General features: G+C 41.0%; 1 protein-coding gene across 3 annotated transcripts in view; it reads right to left on the bottom strand.

Moving 5' to 3' along the window:
* The window catches only part of LOC141110695 (tetraspanin-4-like), a 172477-nt gene that overhangs the window by 25676 nt on the left and 122713 nt on the right, over positions 1-24088 (bottom strand). For all 3 annotated transcript variants that reach the window (XM_073602198.1, XM_073602199.1, XM_073602196.1), the window contains 4 exons: positions 16961-17152; positions 13998-14072; positions 8268-8369; positions 3135-3263 (listed from right to left, as the gene is read on the bottom strand). In XM_073602198.1, coding sequence (XP_073458299.1) covers positions 3135-3263; positions 8268-8369; positions 13998-14072; positions 16961-17152 — 498 coding nt within the window. The remainder of the gene's footprint in view (positions 1-3134; positions 3264-8267; positions 8370-13997; positions 14073-16960; positions 17153-24088) is intronic.

Genomic DNA, 24088 nt, shown 5'->3' with positions numbered 1-24088 from the left:
TATTGTGTTTATTTTTGTGTTATCAGTTATTCAGCACAGTGATGGATTACAGCTATACTTTACCAGCCTACGTACAGCCAGTATATATATTGTACATCGTTTCATTTTTCATCAATAGACTCCTGTGCTGGCATCTGCTGTAACATATAAAATATAAATGACGAAATGTAAATTTAAAGAGCCTTTTTTTCTGTTCCCAAAAGGTCAAATCTGCCGCGCTGTGAGATTCATGGCTAATTGGTATGGTCACTGGTCGCATTGGGGACACAAATCTACCTCTAGTCACTCGCTGCATGCCATGTTAGTAAAAAAAGATTAACAGATGGATTTAGGGCAAACCACAAGTACTGTTAGCTTGCGGGATAATCTATGAACCTTGACAACACTCAGGGGTTATAAATAACTTTACTAACAGGGTCTGATTTCTCGGAAGATATCTGGGGAATGTTGCTGTCATTCTTGTACAGATGATCAGAGATTCAATAAAAAGTCACAAATCTAATTCAGGAAAAACGTGGGCCTGCAAAAATCCCATTTTAGGGAAGATTGTTAATTGCCAATATTATGTCACCGAACTGGATAATGTCAATGAGATTACTGAGGCTATGGGCTACCATTGCTGATGAATCCTTCTAAAAATGTTTGTTCCATGCTGGTCCAATGGCTTCAATGTCATTTGCATCATTGACCCAGAACAAGTATGACCAGGAGCTGACTTTTTTGGCTTGCTGCATGTTTGTTCCAGGTTAGTGACTCAGTGAATTGAACTTAGAGAAAGTCAGGTGATTAGCATTTTCAAAAAGAGACCAGCATTGACAGCCGGTATGTTTATTTCTTTAAAGTGGTTGTAAACCGCCGGTGTTCTAAAAAAAAACAAAAAACCTGCAAAACAATTGCATAATGGGCTAGTATCCATCGCATACTAGCACATTATAAAATATTTACCTTGAAACAAAGCCCTCCAGCACTGAGAGGGCTGACATGCTCCCTCTGTCTGTCTTCCGGGTTCGCAAACTCCGGCTATGTGATTGGCCATAGCCGCAATGATGTCACTCTCGCGCATGCGTACAGGAGCCGCAGTTTCCAAGACGGGCTCTGAAGGTCCGGCACTGTAGGCCAGACCTTCAGAGCGAATGCGTTGATGATGTCATTGGCTGCATGCATTCCGAATATCTCCTAAACTGTGCAAGTTTACAAGATATTCACAGTACCTACAGGTAAGCCTTATTATAGACTTACCTGTAGGTACAAGTGGTAGTACAGCGTTTACTACCACTTTAAGTTGGATGCAGATACCAGAGGGTTTTCAGAAACTCAGGCACAATCAAATGGTTTTTAGATGTATGAATTTTAAATTTTAAACATTATATGAATGTAGTCTGTATGCTCCTCCTATGTCTATTTAATTTTCCCTGGGTTCTCTGTCTTCCTCCCAAAATCTCATAGAAAATACTAATGGGTTAACTGGTGCCTCACCATGTTAGGCTAGCCATATGTGGTAGCCTAACATGGAGAGGGTATTTATTCTTTAGACACACTGAGCACAAGGTCTTTCCTGGAGGGGAGAGTTCTAGTCTGGGAGGGGTCACGCTGCCTCTCCCAAGCACATGCTGCCATGCGGCCTCAGGTGGGTGACCTGAGGGCCTGAAGTTAGAGAGTGACCCTGGTTCTACAGAAAGCTGGCTGAAGGGGTTGTCTATTGAAGATCTGGTTTGGTATCACTGGTATAGAGTGTCACTTGGAAGGTGGAAGGAGGCAACCAACTGTCCCTGGAAATTTTGTGAGTATAGACTACCTAAAGGATCTATAGACTTGTGCTCTTAACCCCTTCTGGTGTGCTATATAGTCAGCTAAGGGTCCAGACAAGGGAAAAGCTTTGTCCAGTTACTACTGTTACCAATGCACTTTGCTCAATCCTGAACTACTTTGTTGCTACTGCCAAGGAGAAGTCTTCTATCTGCTTTCAGCGAGGACTTCACCAGAGCTTTACTAAGAGAGCAGTTAGACGTCCTCACTTGTGAATAGTTCTATTTCTTGGAGTATCCCACTCTAATCCTCTTCACTAACCAAGCTCTCCAAAAATAAAACAACGAAAACAACAACCCCTAACTGACCATTGAAGACATCGAGCCAAAGTATGTGCACCTGACTGTGTGAATCTACCTTGTGCCTGGCTGTGGGGCAAAAAGTGGGAAAGACCTGGGCAAAATACCAGTGGCTCTTAGGGTGGTAGCGCTACATACAGTATGCATATAGAGTCTTCCCTGTTGGCTATTGTATTTTTATAACTGACACTCATGTCAGAATACTTTAACAGTGACTGTATCTAATTAGATGTAGTCACTGTATGGTCAACAATATTCCACCCAGCTCCTTCGACAAAAGTTGATTGATACATCAGGTTTGGTTGCATTGCATGGTGTTGACCGAGCCACCCACGACTCGAATTTCAGCTGATTCAGCAGGAATTGCCTGAAATTTTATCTGTTTATGGAATTTTTTAGCCACGTTAGGAACGTTACAGTGTAACCCCCAACAGGGTTAAAGACTGATGTGAATGGATCCATGCACTCTGTAAAATGTTCTCTAATAGGCCTACACCATATAATTATGGGAAAGTAATGCATATTTTTCTTTTAAAGTCTGAGCCCAGGTTCACACCAGTGTGGCTTTGAAATTCAGAGCAGTAGATCAGTACGATTTGGACCTCCGATTTCACTGTGGCTTGCGACTTCATTTAACATAAGTCAATGCATGTCGCAATAAAATTGGAAACAAGTAGTGCAGGTACCTTTTTCAATGTCACTGTGACTTGAGTCGCAAAGATTTGAATGGTGCCGGCAATGGAGTGCGACTTGTCATGAAATTTTTAACTGTCAAATCGCATGACAGATTGCACTGGTGTGAACCAGGGCTAAACATATGCTAATGGACCTTCCTAAATGTGCATAGTCTTTCTCTAACATGGCAGACTGCTTCTATTTTGAGGTTTAAATGATAATGTCCTTATATGGAAATTGGCTGACTGAGCTCTACTGGCTATTCACAATTGCAGGAAATAGTTTTATATTATTTGCCATTCAATTACAAACTCTGAGAACCTATTTATGTTACTAACAGTATAAGGGACTCACCTCTGTCCACCAAGTGCTGGGGTTGCTTTGGCAGGATGCACTGTGCTCTGTGCAACAAGAGTGAGGCACAGTACTGCTATTCCTCATTTCCAGCCAGTCAGTGTAATTCTTCACTCCACAGCAACGGAACTGAAAGGGAAATAATATCAATAATATATACGCTGACAGTGTGTCCATCGAAACAGCAACTCCAAAGATAATGAAACTAGAATAAACCAAATAAAGCCCAACTGTAGAGGAAGGTTTGCCAGGTTTTTTTTTAGCAGTCTATGACCCATTTGACTGGATACGGACCAATATACTAAAGCCTCGTGCACACGATCGGATTGTTTCCCGTTGGAAAGTCAGATCGCGTGTTAAACTCATATTTTTGTGAGTTTAAGCGTTTGGTTTTTTTTCTGCCCTTAAACTCCCCTCTATGTTATCCTATGTGTCCATGCACACATGGACGTTTTTAACAGTTTATCAGCAGGGGAGTTTTTTGGCTGTTTTCTGAACGCCCTAAAATCGCATTCAGGAGAGGCCAGAATAAATAAAAATTTTGGCCAATGAAATAAATAAACTCCCAAACTCTGTGATTTATCTATGCTAAACTCACCTGAACTATTTTGAAAAAATGCAGCTTAGCCGAGTTTATAACGCTGATTTTTTCCTGTCAGGAGAAACCAGTGTGCATAAGGCCTTACTGTGAGGATCCTTGGAGGAGCCTGATAAAAGAGGGACAAAGCGAGAGTAGATGAACCCCTGGAGCAGGACAGCGAGCACTTGCAATGGACTCTGGCCCTGGAGCTTCTGGTATTTAAAGCAGAGCTCCACCTAAAAGGGGAAGCTCTGCATGTTTGCTCCGCTGCCGTATTTGGTACCTTTCGGGGGGGGGGGGGGGGGGCAGGTACCTGTTTTTGACAGTTATCCGTCCCCACTTCCGGGAGACCTCGACGTGGCCCCTCTCCTCCTTCCACTGCCACTGGATAGGATAAGCAAATATTGTCTAAATGCGACAGTAAGGCAACTCAAAAGTTTATCCTGTAGCATCAGAATCAGGGCTTTTGTTGTCAATGATAACCTATAACTGGCTGAACTTCCACTACCATGTAACGCTATCCTTCTCAACGTAAATATATGAATAAAGAAATTCTTCCACAAGACTGAGATCATTCTCCTGCAGCAAGTCACTGATTGTGTGATCAAATAATTCCACCAACTTCTCCCAACCAGTTTGTGGGGCTATGGAGGGATTAGCAGATGGGAAGGAGAAAGAGGATGCAGTGGCAGCCAGACTTGGAGAAAACTGGCTGCTCTGCACCTGGGAGATGAAAGGAGAAGGCTTTGTCCTGTGTGTGCTGTGGCTGTAAAGTAGGTCACTTTAATGCCGTGTACACATGGGCGGACTTTTCGGCATTAAAGATCCGACGGTCTTTGCGACGGACTTTTGATGGACTTCCGAACGAACGGACTTCCCTAGACACGATCACACCAAAGTCCGACGGATTCGTACGTGATGACGTACGACCGGACTAAAATAAGGAAGTTGATAGCCAGTAGCCAATAGTTGCCCTAGCGTTGGTTTTCATCCGTCGGACTAGCATACAGACGAGCGGATTTTTCGACCGGACTCGAGTTTGTCGGAAAGATTTGAAACATGTTCCAAATCTAAAGTCCTTCTGATTTTCGACCGAAAAAGTCCACTGCAGGTCCGATGAAGCCCACACATGGTCGTATTGTCCGACGGATTCATTCAGTCGGACCAGTCTGGTCGAAAAGTCCACCCGTCTGTACACGGCATAAGACAAAAAAGCCAGATGTGCCCTGCCACTAGTTGGTGTGGTATGACCACTGATTTGTCTTGCAGAACCTGCTCACCCTCTACTACCTGGCTGGCACATAACAAAATCACCATTATTGGCCATTCTAACCGTGTGGACCACAGTTGAAAGGTCATGCAGGACACTATGGGTCCTTTAAAATTTGACAGGAGAAATTTCACCATAAATTCAACGGGACCTTGAACTTCTCTGGATTCTATGTAAACCCACTGGGCAGGCAAATCTGAACTTCATCCCTATTCCCGATTTATTTGTCCACAAATGTGACTCAAAGTTGATACTCAATACAACCAAGTAACTAGCATTTTCCCAAGGAGGTCACCAGCTGCTGTCTCTAATACTTCTCTCATGACAGATTTACTTTATCATACTGTGTACGTTATAATGTGGTAGTTTTTTGGCATTTCTATGTTGCTTGGTAACACACTATTATTTAAAAGCTAGTTAACTTATCAGCTGGTTATTCTCGATACGGTTTCTTTTTGTAAGATTTTTTCACAACGTTCTATATAATTGGTATTGCCACCAGTAATACTTTGCAATTCATTCTGTCATAAAACCAACAAACATGCAAAATGAAGGCAGCGAAGCGTTGCAGAGCCCCGTAAAACAGTACAGAGCAATAAAACGCTTACAAATAAGATCCTATCCGATTACAGATGATGCTGCAAGCGCTAATATATCACAGTCTGGTTCAGAGGGGAGAATTAGCAGGTTCAAGGGATTTGTTAGCCACAAACATGATGACAGGAGCGTGGTGTGACTAATGGATGAAAAAAAGAACAGCATATGACCTCCACTGTGTCGCAATGGTATCATCGCTGATCAGCTTCACCTAAAAATCACTGCAGTGTAATTGCTCATGTGGCAGCAAATCTCAATTATGAACTTCTTTGAGGTATTTTAATTCTTTACCCGCTGAGAATACATTTTACGTTTTCCCTAGTGTGCTGTGTTAACCCTCCTGCTCCCATTTTAAAGATCTATCATCATTATTTATTGTTACAATCCTGTGCCCATGTTGTTACATGCTTTCTAATCCTTGTTAGGAAGTCTGACCTGCTCCCCTCTTACCATGGCCAATCTAACCCCAGTTATGAGTACCAACCTTCCCCCTATCCCCCCTGCCTTGGCCGATCTAATAACAGCTTTTAAGGAGATGGCTGATTCATAAGTGCAGCTTGCCTTGGCTGTGAGCACTCCCACAGACAAACAGTGGCAATTGGAATGCAGAGGGAGGGAGAACACATCAGGCTCTGCACTCCTCTTGCCGTTGTTTGTGGAAAGTGCCCACAGCCAAGACAAGCTGCACTTTTGCACTCCTTAAAAGCTGTTATTTATTTGGCCAGGGCAGGGGTTAGAAAGCACTTTTAATGGCAGATCTTCTTTAAGTTGAACTCCAGGTAAATAGTCAAATGTCAAATGTAAGAGCTGTTTTACCTGAAAAAGATTTGCATTTTGGTCCATCCACTCCTGAGATTTCCATAACCCTGCCAGACAGCAAAGCCAGGTTGATCTTTGCTGTCACTCTCCACTCCTATCAACATGTTTTTTGACAGCACAATGTGTCACACCTGATTGGCTCCTAGTGCTGACCCTTCCTCCCCCATTCCAAGTACCAGTATACAGGGAGTTACAGGAAGCTCATATGAAAACAGATTCAAGTACTCATAATTGCATTTAAAACATGTTTTATGATTTTTCTAAATGCATCACTGCATTCATTGGATGGCCACTGTTGATCTCTGTCTAAAAATGCTGTTTGCCTGGCTGCCTTGCTGAACCTGTGGCTTCTATGCATTCTAGGCCCCTGACCTGGAAAAAGTATACAGTTTGGTAAACCTGATTTCACACATTACTTGCTGTATGCTTGTTCTCTCAGTCATCGACTTAAAGTATTGAAGCAAAGCAAAGCAAAGCAACTAGGAGTCCAATGGTAGATCCCATATTACTATCCTCACATATTCACTTTGAAATGCATTTGTTGTTTCTGATCAACGGTTTGCAATGATTTTAGCAAATGTTATCAAAGATTTGTTTCTTTCTTTGTCCATCATATATATATATATATATATATATATATATATATATATATATATACTGTATACATACATACATACATACATACACACTCACACACACACACAAAGGGCGAGCCATTGTAGTTGCAAAAGTTAGTGCTCAATAGAAGGGTCTGCCTCCCTGGGTTGTAATAAGCAAAGCCTCGCAGGCATGCAGCGTGTGTATATATATTTCAACTGCATTTTCAGTGCTTTACATTGGGTATAAATTACTGTATTTATTGGTGTATAACGCGCACCTTTTCACCCTGAAAGTCGGGTGCAAATAGCGTGTGTGCGTTATATGCCAATACTTTAATTTTAGCTGCCTCAGAGGGGACAGGGAGGGGGCGGGAGCGCCGTCGGGAGCGCCCTCAGATTACATACAGTGAGAATCTCCTGTTTACTTTGCAGACTCTGTAATAGGAAGGCCTGTCTCCTGGGCCACCATTGGACCACTGTTCTGTCTATCATAGGAGATTCTCACTGTATGTAATCTGTCTGTGCTCATCCCACCCCCTCCCTGTCCCCTCTAGGCTGCAGATGGGCATCGATCAGGCTGCACTGATGGTAATGGTGAGGCTGCTGCATTGATGGCAATGGTGAGGCTGCTGCATTGATGGCAATGGTGAGGCTGCTGCATTGATGGCAATGGTGAGGCTGCATTGATGTGGACTGATGAGGCTGCATTGATGGAAATTGTGAGGCTGCAGATGGGCATTGGTCAGGCTGCATTGATGGTAATGGTGAGGCTGCTGCATTGATGGCAATGGTGAGGCTGCTGAATTGATGGCAATGGCGAGGCTGCATTGATGTATACTGATGAGGCTGCATTGATGGAAATTGTGAGGCTGCAGATGGGCATTGATCAGGCTGCATTGATGGCAATGGTGAAGCTGCAGATGGGCACTGACCCTTATTTTACTTCAAAGTTCCTTATTTAAAGTTTAAGTTTTTTTTTCCTGAAACTTCCCTCATAAAATGAATGTGAATGTTATACGCCTGAGCGTGTTATAGGCCGATAAATAAGGTAAATTAATGAACTTTAAATGACTTGTAAGCGAAATCTTTATATGTTAATAAGAAATCAATTCTACATTTAATTTGTTCAAATAGTTGTATGTCCTGCAGTATTTCATATCATAGAGTATACAGCGGGAGAGTTTGTGGTGGGGGAGAATCTTGCTGTCAGAATCCCCATCACATATAATTGGGCTCCAAAGTAACATCAGTGTGCACAATGTACATACCTCAGTCTGCACTATGTCCCAAGCGTTCGTTAGTCCTAGATTATCTTTTGTTTGATAGAGTGCTAGACCTTTCTTTAGATCTTCTTGGGCATAACTGTGGAACTGTTGGCAAAAAAAAAGTTTTCAGAGTCAGTACCATTATGACAGATATGTGTGTGACCCAACTGGTGTATAGAAAACTTCTGGATGGTAGAAGTGTAAACTATTACAATATTATAACAACTGCATACACATGTAGTCACCACATAACCATATTTTTATTTTTCAAATTTTAATACCTCAGTGTTCAGCAAAAGATTGCTGGAGTCAATTTGCCTTGTACGTGAGCAGATTAGGTTTACCACAGCCAACCTGATGGGCAGCCAGTCTGCAAGAATTTGGCTATATTTGCAGTTCTTGGCTAATCCAAAAAGCCACAATAAAAATGTAGTTCTGCTCAAAAACTTTCTGTCACACCGTATTTGCGCAGCGGTATTACAAGCATACTTTTTTTGGAAAAAATACACTTTTATGAAGTAAAAAATAAGACAACAGTAAAGTTAGACCAATTTGTTTTTATATTGTGAAAGATGATGATATGCCGAGTAAATTGATACCCAACATGTCACGCTTTAAAATTGCGCCCGCTTGTGGAATGGTGACAAACTTTTACCCTTAAAAATCTCCATAGGCGATGTTTAAAAAATCCTACAGGTTGCATGTTTTGAGTTACAGAGGTGCTCTGTGGCTAGAATTATTGCTCTTGCTCTAACGATCGTGGCAATACCTCACATGTGTGGATTGAACACCGTTTTCATATGCAGCGCTACTCACATATGTGTTCGCTTCTGCACGCAAGCTCGGCGGGATGGGGCACGTCAATTTTTTAATTTTTTTTTTCTCTTATTTATTTTACTTTTTATTTTTTATTTTGACACTGTTCTTTTTTAAAAAAATCACTTTTATTCCTATTACAAGGAATGTAAACTTCCCTTGTAATAGAGAAAAGACCTCAGATCTCATATTTACACTGAAATGCAATAATAAAAAATAAAAAAATGTGATTGGAAATTTTTTTTTTTTAAATGTCCCTTTAAGAGCTATGGGCGGAAGAGACGTTTTGACGTCGCTTCCGCCCTGCAATGGTATGGAGCTGGGTGGGGGCCATCTTCCCCTTACTCAGCTCCATACCACAGGGGGGAAGAGGACGCGATCGCCTCCGCCGATGCCGGGCCTTCTCCCGCCACCGATAAAAGTGATCTTGCGGCGAATCTGCTGCAGAGACCACTTTTATGTAAAACCGGTCTGCTCACTGAAAAAGAGGATACAACGATATTCCTCTTCAAAGTGCTGACGTATATTGTTGTGAGCTGGTCCAGAAGTGGTTAAATAACAAGATAACAATAACATGATTTTGGCCCCGTGCACACCCGTGATTTTCAGCTTAAAAATCGCTCAGCTGTGAAACTCAAGAATGCCCAACAAGCCAAATCCCATTTATATGAATGGCCTCTGCTCACATATGAGCGTTCTGTCACCTGAAGCAAAACGCCTTGTTTCTTTTTGTTTCTTAATTTTCTATCAAATTCCAAATTTTCAGAATGATTGCAAAAATGATCGACTGATTCGAATTCTATGTGAAGAATAGCTGATGTTAAGCAGTGGGCCAGGAAGCCAGCCGCTATGTCCTTAACAACCGATAAGTCATCAGCTGTCAGCGGGTCTATGGGTGGGGGCTTATCGGAATCTGGAAGCCCCCTTAACAAGGGGGCCCCCGCCTTTGTGAATGAGTATAGGGTACATAATACCCCTACTCATTCACCAAAAAGTTGTAAAAAGTGAATAAAGACACAAGAGTTTTTAACAAGTCCTTTATTAATTTTTTTTTTTTTCGCGTCCGGCGGTGCGGTGGGCGATGGATCTACATTGGTTTTTATTTTTTAATAAAGGACTTGTCAAAAACTCTTGTTGCGTCTTTATTAACTTTTTACAATTTTTTGGTGAACTATGTACCCCATACTCATTCACATTCCGGGATCTGGGGGGCCCCTTATTAAAGTGGGCTTCTAGATTCCGATAAGCCCCCACCCGCTGCCCCCCACAACCACAGCCCAGAGTTGTGGGGAAAAGGCCCTTGAGCAGAGCCCCCCTGCCCCAAAACACCCCCCCTTGTTGAGGGCATGTGGCCTGGTTTAGTTCAGGAGGGGGGAGGGGGGCACTCACTCATCCCCATCCCCTTTCCTGGCCTGCATGCTTGGATAAGGGTCTGGTATGGGGCTTGGGGGGGAGCCCACGTCATTTTTTTAAATTTTGGTGTGGATTCCCCTTAAAAAAGAATGCCAGCCATGAAAAAAATAAAAATAAAAAAAAAAACAGCATGGAGTTAACCCCCCCCTCCCCAATCCATACCAGGTGCTTCAGGTCCGGTATGGATTGGGGGGGGGGGGACTCCACGCTGTTTTTTCTGTTTATTTTGCATTGCAGGCATTCTTTTTCTCACATTCAGCTGTCAGTGGGGAAGCCCTCTGACAGTTGATGACTGGTCGGTTGTTAAGGACACTGTGGCCGGCTTCGACCGATTTGAAAATTGTACATGTCTACCCCTAATTTCCTCTCCCTCTCCTCCCCCTGCTTTCTATTGGCTAAACAAAAACGTCTAAAGCTGTAAAACACTTGTAAAAAGCTGCAAAAAAGCTTTAAAAAAGCTATGAAAAGGCTTGAAAAACGCCAGAAAAACGGCAGTAGATATCTATGCTCAGGTGTGAATGGAGCCTTAGACACCATTTCTTCAAAAACATACAAGAATTCTGATATAACCATTATGCCAGGTCCTTGACAGTGCCACCCAATAACATGTTTCGTTGTAAACACGTACGGGCCACCAGCCATCTATAACCAGCTCAGTGGGTGCACACTAGTAATCTTTACACCATTATTCACCTGGAATAAACCTCAGTAAGTACCTACTTCATGAACACTACATAATCATACATATTTGTGACCATTAAGGTTAAACACTCGCCCAAACATTACCAACGATCTTACTTTTTTGGCACCATCAAGGATCTGGCAATGCTGTGGCAAAAGTACAATGTGCCCCACAAGTCCACCATCCTTTTCTTATACCTCAGTTCCCTAAACCTATGCATTCTCAATCATAGCCATATCCACACGTTTACCAAGAGGGTCAGCGGCTGGACCAAATTGCTCACCAGACTGTTCCTCCTTGAAGTTTCCTTAGGCTATGACCACATCCTCCCTGCTCACTACATCATATCCATTCTTAACCCTTCTCCTGCCTTCCAGTCCACCCTGTCATGTGCCTTTTCTCCTTTGTGCTCAGTGCAGCCCTTCATGACTTGGCTTCATGCAAGAATTTGAATATTTGGTTTTAAGCTTTTGCGATCAGGTGAGGTCAATGAAACCTGTGCACCCTGACCAAATTTTAGCAAAAGGTATATTGGTTGAACCAAAAATTTGGAGCACCACACCGAAATGTTAAAATCCAAATGGAAGGTTTTAATCCAAAACATGCAGAGAACCCAATAACCAATGTGTTTCGGGGGCTTCACTCTGCTTCTTCCTCAATGCTTAAATGCCCGTTTTTTGGACTCTGGATGGGATCAGGATAATTGTATGCTAGAAATCTTGATCTCCTTCAACAGCAAGCTACATTTTAGCAAAGACAAAATGGGTTTGTTTTCTTGACATGGCTAATTTGGCATTATTGTTCTTTCTTTGGCCAACTGAACTTTTAGTTTAACCTTCTTAGAATATTGTTTCCCACTGGAAAAACGTGCAAAAAAAGTTGCGTTAAAATGCACATTTTAGACCTGAAAATTACTTGAAACCCCAAAACATATTTTACAATTTTGGTTTGATGAAGGCTTTTAGGAAGTATAATGTTTTTATGTGGCATACAGTTTTAAATATCCTGCTCATGTTTTTGCAAAGTTTAAAAAAATATTTTTTAGTTATTTTACAGTTAAAAGGTTTAATTGCTTTGACAGCTGCGGCCTGCTGGCTTTCTCTGTGCTATGCACTGCAACAGCTGAAGATGGCAGGTTTGGCAGGTTTTACTAATAGGTATTCCTAATAGGTATTCCTAAATTCTGGTTCAAAAAGAAAATATTATATTAAACTTTGTATTCTTGACTCAAGAAAATCCCTTCTATTGCTCTTAGCTGCCTCCAAATTTCTTTTTTTCTTTTGGCTAATGTGATCTGACTTCCTGTTAGGGGGTAGCTCAGTGCACATGACCACAACTAACGTTCACTGCTTGTTCCAATCATAGAAGTAAGGAGAGAAAGAGATGTTATGGAGCTCACGGAGGATGTTACGAGAAAACCACAGAGAGAAACAATTTCATGAAAAATAGATTCCAGAGCCATTAAGTGGTGGATATGTATGGATTATGCATACCTATTTTTACTACTTTCCAAAAGCAAGTGTAAACTAAGTCTAAATATAATAGGCTCAAATAAAATGCGTTCATAAGCAAGCCTGTCCAGTTTTAATAATTTAGAACACAGGTGTTTCCACTAGCTATGTTGTGACTGGTTCTCTTTTACGTTCATGTAAATATATATATATATATATGTACACACACACTATATTGCCAAAAGTACAAAAGTATTGGGACACCTGCCTTTACACGCACATGAACTTTAATGGTATCCCAGTCTTAGTCCGTAGGGTTCAAAATTGAGTTGGTCCACCTATTGCAGCTATAACAGCTTCAACTCTTCTGGGAAGGCTGTCCACAAGGTTTAGGAGTGTGTTTGACCATTCTTCCAAAAGTGCATTTGTGAGGTCAGACACTGATGTTGGAGGAGAAGGCCTGGCTCGCAGTCTCCACCCTAATTCATCCCAAAGGTGTTCTATCGGGTTGATGTCAGGACTCTGTGCAGGCCAGTCAAGTTCCTCCACCCTAAACTCGCTCATTCATGTCTTTATGGACCTTGCTTTGTGCACTGGTGTGCAGTCATGTTGGAACAGGAAGGGGCCATCCCCCAACTGTTCCCACAAAGTTGGGAGCATGAAATTGTCCAAAATGTTTTAGTATGCTGACGCCTTAAGATTTCCCTTTACTGGAACTAAGGGGCCAAGCCCAACCCCTGAAAAACAACCCCACACCATAATCCCCCCTTCATCATGATTTGGAGGGGTGGCCTTTTGGCAATATAGTGTGGATGAGCGAGTTTGGGGTGGAGGAACTTGACTGACCTGCACAGAGTCCTGACCTCAACCCAATAGAACACATTTGGAATGAATTAGAGCGGAGACTGCGAGCCAGGTCTTCATGTCCAACATTGCCTGACCTCACAAATGCGCTTCTGGAAGAATGGTCAAACATTCCCATAGACACACTCCTAAACCTTGTGGACAGCCTTCCCAGAAGAGCTGTTACAGCTGCAAAGGGTGGGCCAACTCAATATTGAACCTTATGGACTAACACTGGGTTGTCATTTAAGTTAATGTGCGTGTAAAGGAAGGCGCCAAGGTGCCACAACACTTTTGGCAATATAATGTGTATATATATATATATATTTGTATCTATTATTCTGGGTGAATGGTTTGGATCAGTTCATAGTTATATATTAACAGTAGAGACAAATGTGCTAATTTGTTTATTCATTATAAAAATCCAAACAATACAAATAAGAAATACAGAGTTCTTCTTTAATGTTGCCTTTAAGTAATAATGACAGGTAAAATATGCAGAGATAAAACCTGGCGCTGAGCACTTACATTGTCATTGTAGGCGAAAAACAGGACCAGACTGATTATTTCAAGAAGAAAGATGATCAACAGCACTACAAAGAACTGCAGAGAGAGAGAATATGGCTGTCGTTAGACATTCACACGTGACAACATTATCAAAGATCTCTTCATCTGAGCTGCAGGCAGCCCCCCCTCCCCCCTACTTCCCTTCAACTGCTGCTACACCATGACATCCTGAAAGAGAACCCAGTATGTCATTACTGACAATGTAAATAAATAGAAGCTGCCTGCCATACAGCTTTGTAATGAATTCTAAGATCTGTATTTTGCAGCGGAAACCTCAGCAGAGTACACCAGAACTTAGAGTCGGCAAGTGTTGCCTTAAAGAGACATGGCCACTTTTCCCATTCAGGGCAAACTGACAGTGATTACTGGTAGCCCACCCCCAACAAGGTATACCCACCCATCTGGCTCCCTCGTCACCCCCCGCCCCTTCGGAATGCAAGCACTGTTGCCCGAACAAAGGGGGGGGGGTAAGGAGGTGCATGCCACCTCCTATATGTGACAATGCCTGGGCCACAGCGGCCTTCTTCCTAGATTCCCTGTGAAGTGAAAAAAAGTGACATCATCCATCCAAGAAAGCTCCAACCCTATCCAGTCCAACCCAGGATGGACAGCAGTGTGGAAACAATGAGGGAGTGTGGACTGGTGGATATACCTTGTTGGGGAGGGGTTTGGCTATCAGGAGCCTTTGTTGCTTTTCTCTGAATGGTGCGGTGACTGTGTCTCTCTAAAGCTGGACTCTAGACTAGCAGATAAATACATAATTAAAATACAACTGGAAGTACATTATGTGCCAAAGAATTTATCACTCTGTTCAGACAGTCCTATGACACATAACCCTAGAGTCTATGGACCAAGTTCAATCAATAAACTTCCATTATAAACAATACACGTCTGTTTACATCTACCTGCCCATAGACCTGCATAGACCTTCCAATCAGGTTTTGAAAACTGACAGGTGGACCTAATTGAAAAGGGGCCGTATTAAAAAAAGATAGGTGTATACAAGCACATCCACTTGCCTGGATTCAACCTCAACACTGGCCATGTTTACAAAAATTACCGGTGGAATGTGGAAGGTAAATGTAAATGAAGAGATCAGAAGGAACTGTGGCAAATGTATACCAAATGGGCAGTAAATGTTGTCTTTGGCAAAATGCATTTCTCCATAGGAAATCTTTGGGTCTGACTTGTTCACAGTACCAGCGTTAATCATGAAAAAATAGGAAATCAAGGTACTGCCTAATTGCTATAAAATGGTTGATTGTTGTATGAATAATAAAACAAGAAGATGTAATAGTTTCCCCTTTAACTGAGCTCCTAAATGAGTTTTTTCTCTTATGTCCAGCAAATCAGGAAAATAAATTATATCATCATTATCCCTCCCTGGAATGTGTGTGGTAGAGTTGATTGCTGTGTTGTGATCTTGAATAGGGTGTGCTTAATCTTGAAATGTGTATATGCAGGAGTGTTGAGTTACATAGTTAGTTGGATTGAAAAAAGACACGTCCATCTAGTTCAACTATTAAAAAAAACTATACACATAGAAACCCTCCATATATACTGTACAATCCTATAGCCACAGTTACATAGTTAGGTTCAACCTATAAAAGGGAATATATATATATATATATATATGTGCATTGAGGTCGGCTTGTAAATTGGAGACATCCTGTAAGGACGTTATTCCACTGCATAGCTTGGTGCAAAGACTGAAATGGTACTTTTAATCTCAGACCCTATATCATTTATAAATATATTAAAAAGTAAGGGTCCCAACACTGATACTTGGGGTACACCACTGATAACCTTAGTCTATTGATCCAGAGGAAGGCAAAACAAACTTCTAATAAAGCATAATCCAATTTGCTCCAGCAGGGAAAAAAATTTCTTCCTGATCCCCCAGGAGGCAATTGGATATTTTCTGGATCAACTAACCCTGGTATTATTACCTGTAACGCGCGGGAATGAAATGGTTAAAACACATAAAACTACTTTTTTTTTGTAAATAAAGTTTGAGTTTTCCAAAAGGAAAAGAACATAATAAATAAATGTTATGAAACAAAGTTAGAAGCTCCAACAGATCTTAAATCTGCTCAATGTTTGGTCTTGTCTATTGTAGATTTAAAGCCCAACTCCAGCAAAAGTGTTTCTAGTTTTGTATAGGTGATAAAGGGTTAGAGTTGTCTTGTCATGTTTCTATTGTTTACTATTTTTCTATTGGGAATATTTTTCTCTAACTTTCTGTACCACAACAGAAACACTAATGACAATAATAAAAAAAAAAACTTAAATATTTTAACTCTTTAATGCTTCACGGAAAGTTTAAGGACATGTTTTGACTAAGGCTGGACTACCATAGATATCTGAGGCTAGTAAGATCTGACAACAAAATATAATGCTTTCTTACAAAAAGATGCTCGGATCACCTGAATCGTCCTTTTTATGTATATGGACAAGGTCGGGAGGAGGAGTACATCCCTGGAGATCATCTTGAGGGAAAACATTAGCGATTAGCTGGCCAAATCTAACTTAATTAATCCATTCTTCTGCTAAGACAGCCATCCAAAGAGGTGTCTAGAGATGTCACAAAGATTTCATAGATAAAGATAATTTCCTTATGCCTTCGGGCACTTTTATTCTGTTTTTTTGGAAGGTCTATCATTTCAGCAGCCATTCTTTACCTGAATCTACTCCCACAACAGACACTAAAGTATGGTTGTAAACCATGACAAGTGGTTGTCATAAATGTTGCAAAAGACAATGTGCCTACATCGGAAAATTAATTTAAACTACCCACTTAGTTAAAAAAAGAATAAAACTTTATATTTTATTTTTTAAACGTCTATCTTAGAAATTTGAAGACACAATTAATGAGACTTTGGAGACTTCACCGCAAAAACATAAAATATATGTTGGATTCTTACCGTGAGCAGGAGGCAGCGGTGTTCTGTCACTGCACCCAAGCAGCCAATGAAGCCAACCACCATTATCACAGACCCCGTCACCATGAAGAGGCTGGCAGCAGATAGCGAGGGGAAAGAAATGGAGAGGGTAGCAAACTTCCCCTGAGTAACCGCCAGCCAAACCCCAACTCCAAGAATGCCACATCCTCCGAGCTGGAAAAGAAAGCACAGAATGAGGTGGAATGTTCTACTAAAGAAGGGCCAGATAAAGACAAGAAAAGGTCCATATTTAGCCCACAGGCCACAGTTTGTTTACCACTGCTCTAGAGCTTTAATCATAAAGTAAAATACATTTAGTAAAAAGTTTGAATTTAAAGAGATAGCATTTCTGGGTTAAAGTTCATTTCGTTTTGGAAGGAGTGTGGGAGGGTTAGAAACTCTGCTGTGTTGTCATTGAGATGTTGAGATTGGGAAGATGTCCCTTTACTTCCTACCATTGAGACATCATAGTTCGTGCGTGGAGGTCTCCCAAAAGTGAGGATAAATTCACATAGAGAGGGTACATTTCTCTAATGGGGGCACAGACAGCAATAAAAAGGAAAAAGTTAAAACTAAAAGTTTTGTCTTTAGCTATACTTTAACTGGTGTCCACCTTTTGAAGAGTTTCAGTGGGAGCCATGTTATGTCTGTGCCTACCCTCATCTTTTCAGTGGAGATGAGCACATGTTTTGAATCTAGCTGGTCTTTAGATGTAGTTTTTCATTTATCAGGCCCATTCTTGTCTTTATTTTGACCTGATGATCTTGCCACTAACACACATGCTGTCCAAGGGGGACAATGCTGCATCACAGCACTGTATCTATGAAGAAGCAATGTTGCCACCCTAGGCTGCTCCGTTGATTTGGGATACAGAACACTACCACTTTATTATGTTTTGTTTTTTGCCAAGGCATACATTTTAGCCAATAAATGCTATCACGTTCAAACCCTATTCTCAATCAGAAAATAAAACTGCACAATAATTTTACTAACAAACTGAAAATCCTTCAAGGAACGTGGGACCACCACATAACGACCGTGGTGTGTGTGCAAGAAAAGGAACACAATCACAAAAATTAAACCGCTAGAGTCTCTAAAAATTTAGAAGCCAAAAATCTATTTAAAATTCCAGTATCTTGCCCAACATTTAAATAATTATTCTGGGGTGTCTCTTTAATACTCCAAAGACCAACAGCAATCATAAAAAATGATATTCAGCGAAATGAATGCAGTGAGCTGGAAGGTATTGCTGTGAATTTCATGCTTGGGTGATCGCACAGTAAACTTAATAAACACCTCTGCAGCTTCTAGCAGAATGAACCGTAATTCTAATCAGACTTATAGCGCCATTTCCAATATTTTATAATGACTACATGGTGATTATTTCAAGGGAAAAGGTAATTACTAGGAGTATTTTCTGCAATCTTTCTTTCCTCGCTTGAAAACTAAGAGGAACTAATTTTATCTTCGGATTGAATTCTTAAAATCTGTTTCTTTTTATCTAAAAAGCAATACTTAAAAAAACAGAGCTTACAATATTTTTATATCAAATAAACAATTTAAATCATGAATATACTCCTTTACATTAACTAAGAAAGCAGGACAGATAAAGATCTCCTGTCTAATAAAAAGCAATATATTGTGATAAAATAGTAAGCAAATTAAATCACTTAAAAAAGGAACTCAAGGAAAACTATGTAATAATCGCATCTATAAATCTGAATATCCTCCTCACAGTAAGGCTGCACTTTAGTTGCAAGGGTTAACTGCTTGTTTAGTCTAGAGGAGTGTAAAAGCATTTTAATTTACCTGATCCTCCCCTTCCCTTCAGATGGTGCTCTCCCACACCCCTACGGTGGACTGTTCCTCTGCATCATCATGCCCAATGCAGGTCTAGGGAGGCTGCCAGACTTATCCACCTTACCAACCGCTCAGTGTCTGCTAACCCTCTACTCCAATCCCTACACTGGCTCCCAATCACCCAGCGAATTAAATTCAAAATACTAACCACAACATACAAAGCCATTCACAACTCTGCCCCGAGCTACATCACTAATCTTGTCTCCAAATATCACCCAAATCGACCTCTCCGCTCTTCTCAAGACCTCCTGCTTTCAAGCTCTCTCATCTCCTCCTCCCATGCTCGTCTCCAGGATTTCTCCAGAGCCTCTCCCATCCTCTGGAACTCGCTACCTCCATCTATCCGGCTATCCCCTACTCTTGCTACCTTCAGGCGATCCCTGAAAACTCATCTCTTCAGGAAAGCCTATCATGTCTCCAACTAATCTCCTACCACTTCCACCAGCTCATTCCCCACAGTTACAACCTTTTGTACCACCTGCCCCACCCTATTAGATTGTAAGCTCTACTGAGCAGGGCCCTCTTAATCCTCTTGTATTTTATTGTATTATAACTGTATTGTCTCCCTTTTATATTGTAAAGCGCTGCGTAAACTGTTGGCGCTATATAAATCCTGTATAATAATAATAATAATTTCAGGACCCTAGACCAGTAGATAGGGAGAAGATGCTGTGGTGACAAGTCTGGCAGTGCCGAGAAGAGGGGGATCGGGTAAGTAGGTCTTCTTTTCTATGCCCCCTACATCTAAACAAGCAAGTAACCCTTGCGGTGCAGGTTTAGCACTACTGAAAGAGATCATTTTTAAATTTCCCAGATTTGGGCTTTAAAGCAAACTTGTACTTTGCTAATTAAGGGCAAAGCAACAGATATGCTTTAAGTCCCAAAACTGCATATACTTCCTTCATTGCCCCTCTGCTCCATTCAACAGTAGAACCTGAAGAAAACACTGGTATTTCCATGTACTTCCATGTGTGAAGGTTCATGCAACTCATACCATGTGACCAATCAGTGCTCTCACTTGGGAGGTCCATTGCCTTGTGTAGACTATGACTCAGGTGACTCGTAGCTTCCACAGGACTTTCCTTATTACCCACAGACTGAACAGAACAGAGGGGGAGCAAAAGGAAGACAAATATGTGCTCAGGGGGAGGGACGGGTAAAGCTGAACTCCAGGAACATTTTTTTAAACTTACATTGGGTCAGCTTGCTTACATGTCATCATTAATGGGGATTCTGAAATTCAATGTAGTAGCCTTTGCTACTTACATGAATTGCTGTCCTGTGTCAGGTGCTGCTGGAGCGACTTGCCATCTGTTCACTAGAGGTCGCTGGCTCAGCATCTCCATCATTCAGCAAACATCTTGTTTTAATGTCAATAAATACAAGGCATTTTCTAATTGGGCAAGGTGGTGATTGTAACACCATCTGCCCCCCTCCTTATTGCCTTGTCCAAACAAAGAACTCCTTTCAATTCACTGCAAGGCAAACAAAAACAAAAAAACAAAATGTCTTTTGAATGGCAGAGGTATGGGGGCAAGAGCCCCCCTGTGTTCAGGCTGAATGTATGTAGCAGAGACTATGACAGTGATTTTCTGTGTCCCCAGCAACCTTACATGTAACCACATTGGCCCAATGTAAGTTTTAAATAAATTAATAATTTGTAGAGTTTTAATGTAAATCTGTTGCTGTGCCCTGCATGAGTAAAGCCCCGGTACACTCTTAAAGGGAAAGCATAGTATATTTTCAGTAAGCACATTAAAAAACAACTGTTGAGATCAAATATCAGTGATAAGTGCATTGTTTTCAATGAGTCAAATGACTCATAAATCTGGATTGTGAAAAGCAGCAGTAAAGCACAACCACTGTGTAGCATGTCATAGCAGAAAACAGAACGTGGTTATGTAATGGGCAAATATGGCTGCTCCCATGTACTTAAAGTGGGACTTCACTTATTCCCTTCCTTCCTCTCCACCTCTAACAATTTATTTTTTTTGGGGGGGGGTGGTTACCAACTCCCACATCCCCAATACTCGCCTAGATGAGAATTAGGTCAGCTTGGCATGCTGCTGATTTATTTATTTTTTAAATCAGAGTAAAGTTCTTCTTAATAATTACAATCTACACATAGAAAAAATATTACAAAAATATTAAAAAGATAATACATTCCCTTTAAGGTGTCCAAAGACAGAAGATGACAGTCACCAGATTTGCCCATTATTGCCCTATATAGAGTAGCAATTTCATGCCCTGTGTATAATTGCTGGTCAAATGCCCTTAGTGGGAACAATTTATCAAGTAGTTTAGGATATTTGAAAACATGGCACAATTCAAAGCCTTGGCTTTTATGAAGTAGTTTTCTTCATTTTAATTCAGCAATGATTCCTGCAAGAGCTACACTGACCAACACTAAAGAGACCTTCCTGAAAACCATCTCCACTGGCTCAATAAGAAGAGAAGATATCAGAGGTGGCACAAACAGCAGTATCTGTAGAAACTCATGGAATCTTAGGAAGAATGTAATATTAGACAGTGAGCTGGCGACATATTGCCTCCTTACCGCCTGTCAAACACCTCTGAAAAGTGATCGGGAACCAACCCCCAAAGCAGACATTTATTATACTGCAGCTTACAAATCCTTAGATGTGATGTGATGGCTCTTTTTAGACTTTTTTCCCTTATTTTCACCTGGTAATCTGGCCAATAAGTCTGTTTTTCAACAGAACAAAGCTGTCCTGCAGATGTATCAGTTAAGAGTATTGAGACAAACCATTTACCACTGACATTGGGTGCTTACAATGATCAGCTTTTATTTATGTAAAACCTTTACCCCAAAACAAAAAGAACTGTTTGCTGTAACTGCATATAAAGTATTAGCTGGAGTTTGGCTTTATTTTGTTAGTGTATCTAAATCTGCTAGTACATCTAAGGCCCCTTTCACACATGTGGACCATGTTTCCTCCATCCATTGACAGGTGAAAAACAGACATCAATGCATCTCTGTGGAAAAACAGATGATAATCCATTTACATCAGTTTACTTCCGCATCTGTCATCTGTTTTTTAAAATGGATCAAAGCCCTATTTTTGTTCCGTAAAAAATACGGAACGGATTAAAAATGGACGTAAACGGACAAACTGTCCGTTTTTGCATTGGTAGTGGATGTAAAAAAAAATGATGTTAAAAACTGATGAGAAACTGATATGCCCTGTACACACGGTCAGATTTTCTAACGGAAAATGTGTGATAGGACCTTGTTGTCGAAAATTCCGACCGTGTGTACAGGGCATTAAAAACTGGTGTAAAAACAGGTGAAAAACTGATGTAAACTGATAAAAAAAAAACTGATGTAAACTTCATATGTTTTGTGACATATGAAGTGACTGAACTGATGAAATGAATAGTTTGTATGTGTGAAGGGGGCCAAACATTCCCTTCCCCCCAGATTAACAATGCTGCTGTCCAAAGATGCCCCTGTGCTCCTTCATCCAGAGTGGGGGCTCTCTAATACAGGTGTTTTACTGGCCGGATCACCAGGTGAAAACAGAGGGAAAAAAAAAGAACAAATGCAGCCACCACATCTAATGATTGATAAGCTGCAATATATTACATTTTTAGTTAGTTAATTATAAAAATTCACTACCCACCAATTTTAAAAATTAAAATGCACTCTTTTGCTGCAATTCATACCCCCCTCCCCCGTACTGTCCCCACAGACACACCTGCTCTGTGATCCAGCATCATTCAATTGTCTTCCCGTGATTGCAGGGCATAGCAGACCTACCCCCTGGAGATGTAATGATGCAGATGACAGCACTAATGTCATGACATCATAACTCTGCACCACTGAGGGCCGCCCAAAGCCGGGAAACCATAAAGAGGACTCTATGGTAGGGTGACCACGTGTCCCGGATTGCCTGGGACAGTCCCGAATTTTGCAGGTTTGTCTCGGGTACCTTCATTCCAGGACAATACAGTGTCCCGGAATTAAACTGACACAGCCACTCCCACAGCCAATCTGATGCCCCCGAAAAAGGCCGCCACATGACTGCTTTACTCACGGACAGTACTCGTCCTGGCCGGGAATGTCTGGAGGAGCACAATCTCCACCCCCTGCTTGTAATTGGAGAAATTATAAATCCTGCCTTGTGTGTCTAATCACTGTGCTGTGATTCGTTACAGCACAAGCTGATTTTTTGGAAGTGGAGGGGGGGCTGGATGTCCCTGCATGGCAGTTTGGAAATGTGGTCACCCTACTCTATGGGGTTTATTTACTAAAATGGAAGAGTGCAAAATCTGGTGCAATTCTGCATAGAAACCAATCAGCTTCCAGGTTTTATTGCCAAAGCTTAACTGAACTAGCTGAAGTTAGAAGATGATTGGTTACTATGCACAGCTGCACCACATTTAGTGCACCAGTTTTAGTAAATCTACCTCTATGTGTTACATGACCAACCTGATGACTTTTGAAATAAGATTTTATATATATATATATATATATATATATATATATATATATATATATATATATATATATATATATATATATATTTTTTTTTTTTTTTTTAAAGGACTGGAGGGGTGGAAGGCAAAGATGGAAGTGTGCTTTAAAAAGCTCTTAAAACTCACTGAAAGCTTTGCAAATGCTTTGTAAACACTTTCTATACATGCAGCTCTATGCCATATGTACAAGGTCTTACAGTACAATTAGAGGGATAGTTTAGAGTTCTAATATGACATTTTCAGTGATATACTGGGATGATTCTACAGCTACTCCTGTTTGGAAAAAAATATATCTTCACTTTCTACTAACCATTCTATCTGCATTGTATAAGAAATTATGCCAACTGTTCTTTTTGTTTAAATTTGCTTTATTACTGTATTTTAGAATCAACCTATGCACACTAATCTTTAGAATGGAACTACTCTGTATCTGAGCACTACAAACCAAAAACGCTTGTTAATTAATTTTTAATGTTCTAAGTAAACTCTCCCATCCAATCATGTCTCCGTGCTTTATTTTGAGGAGAAATCACTTTGAAAAAAAACCCCTAGAATTTCTGACCGTGGCCATCTTGAGTAAGGGCAGATGATTCATGTAGCATTTACTTCCTGTAATCCATCTGTCCTTAGCTCTGGCATGCAGACTGGAGAGTGTGCTTAGCTAAGAAAGCCCCTCCTCCTCTTCTGAAGACTGTTGGGATGTATGATATCATATGCCTAGGTTTGGAAACCAGGAAGTAACTGAAGTAA

The sequence above is a fragment of the Aquarana catesbeiana genome, linkage group LG10 (assembly GCF_042186555.1).
Source record: "Aquarana catesbeiana isolate 2022-GZ linkage group LG10, ASM4218655v1, whole genome shotgun sequence".
Lineage (NCBI taxonomy): Eukaryota > Metazoa > Chordata > Amphibia > Anura > Ranidae > Aquarana > Aquarana catesbeiana.
The sequence above is the reverse complement of the archived record's forward strand: the minus strand, read 5'-3'. Positions and strand labels throughout refer to the sequence as shown.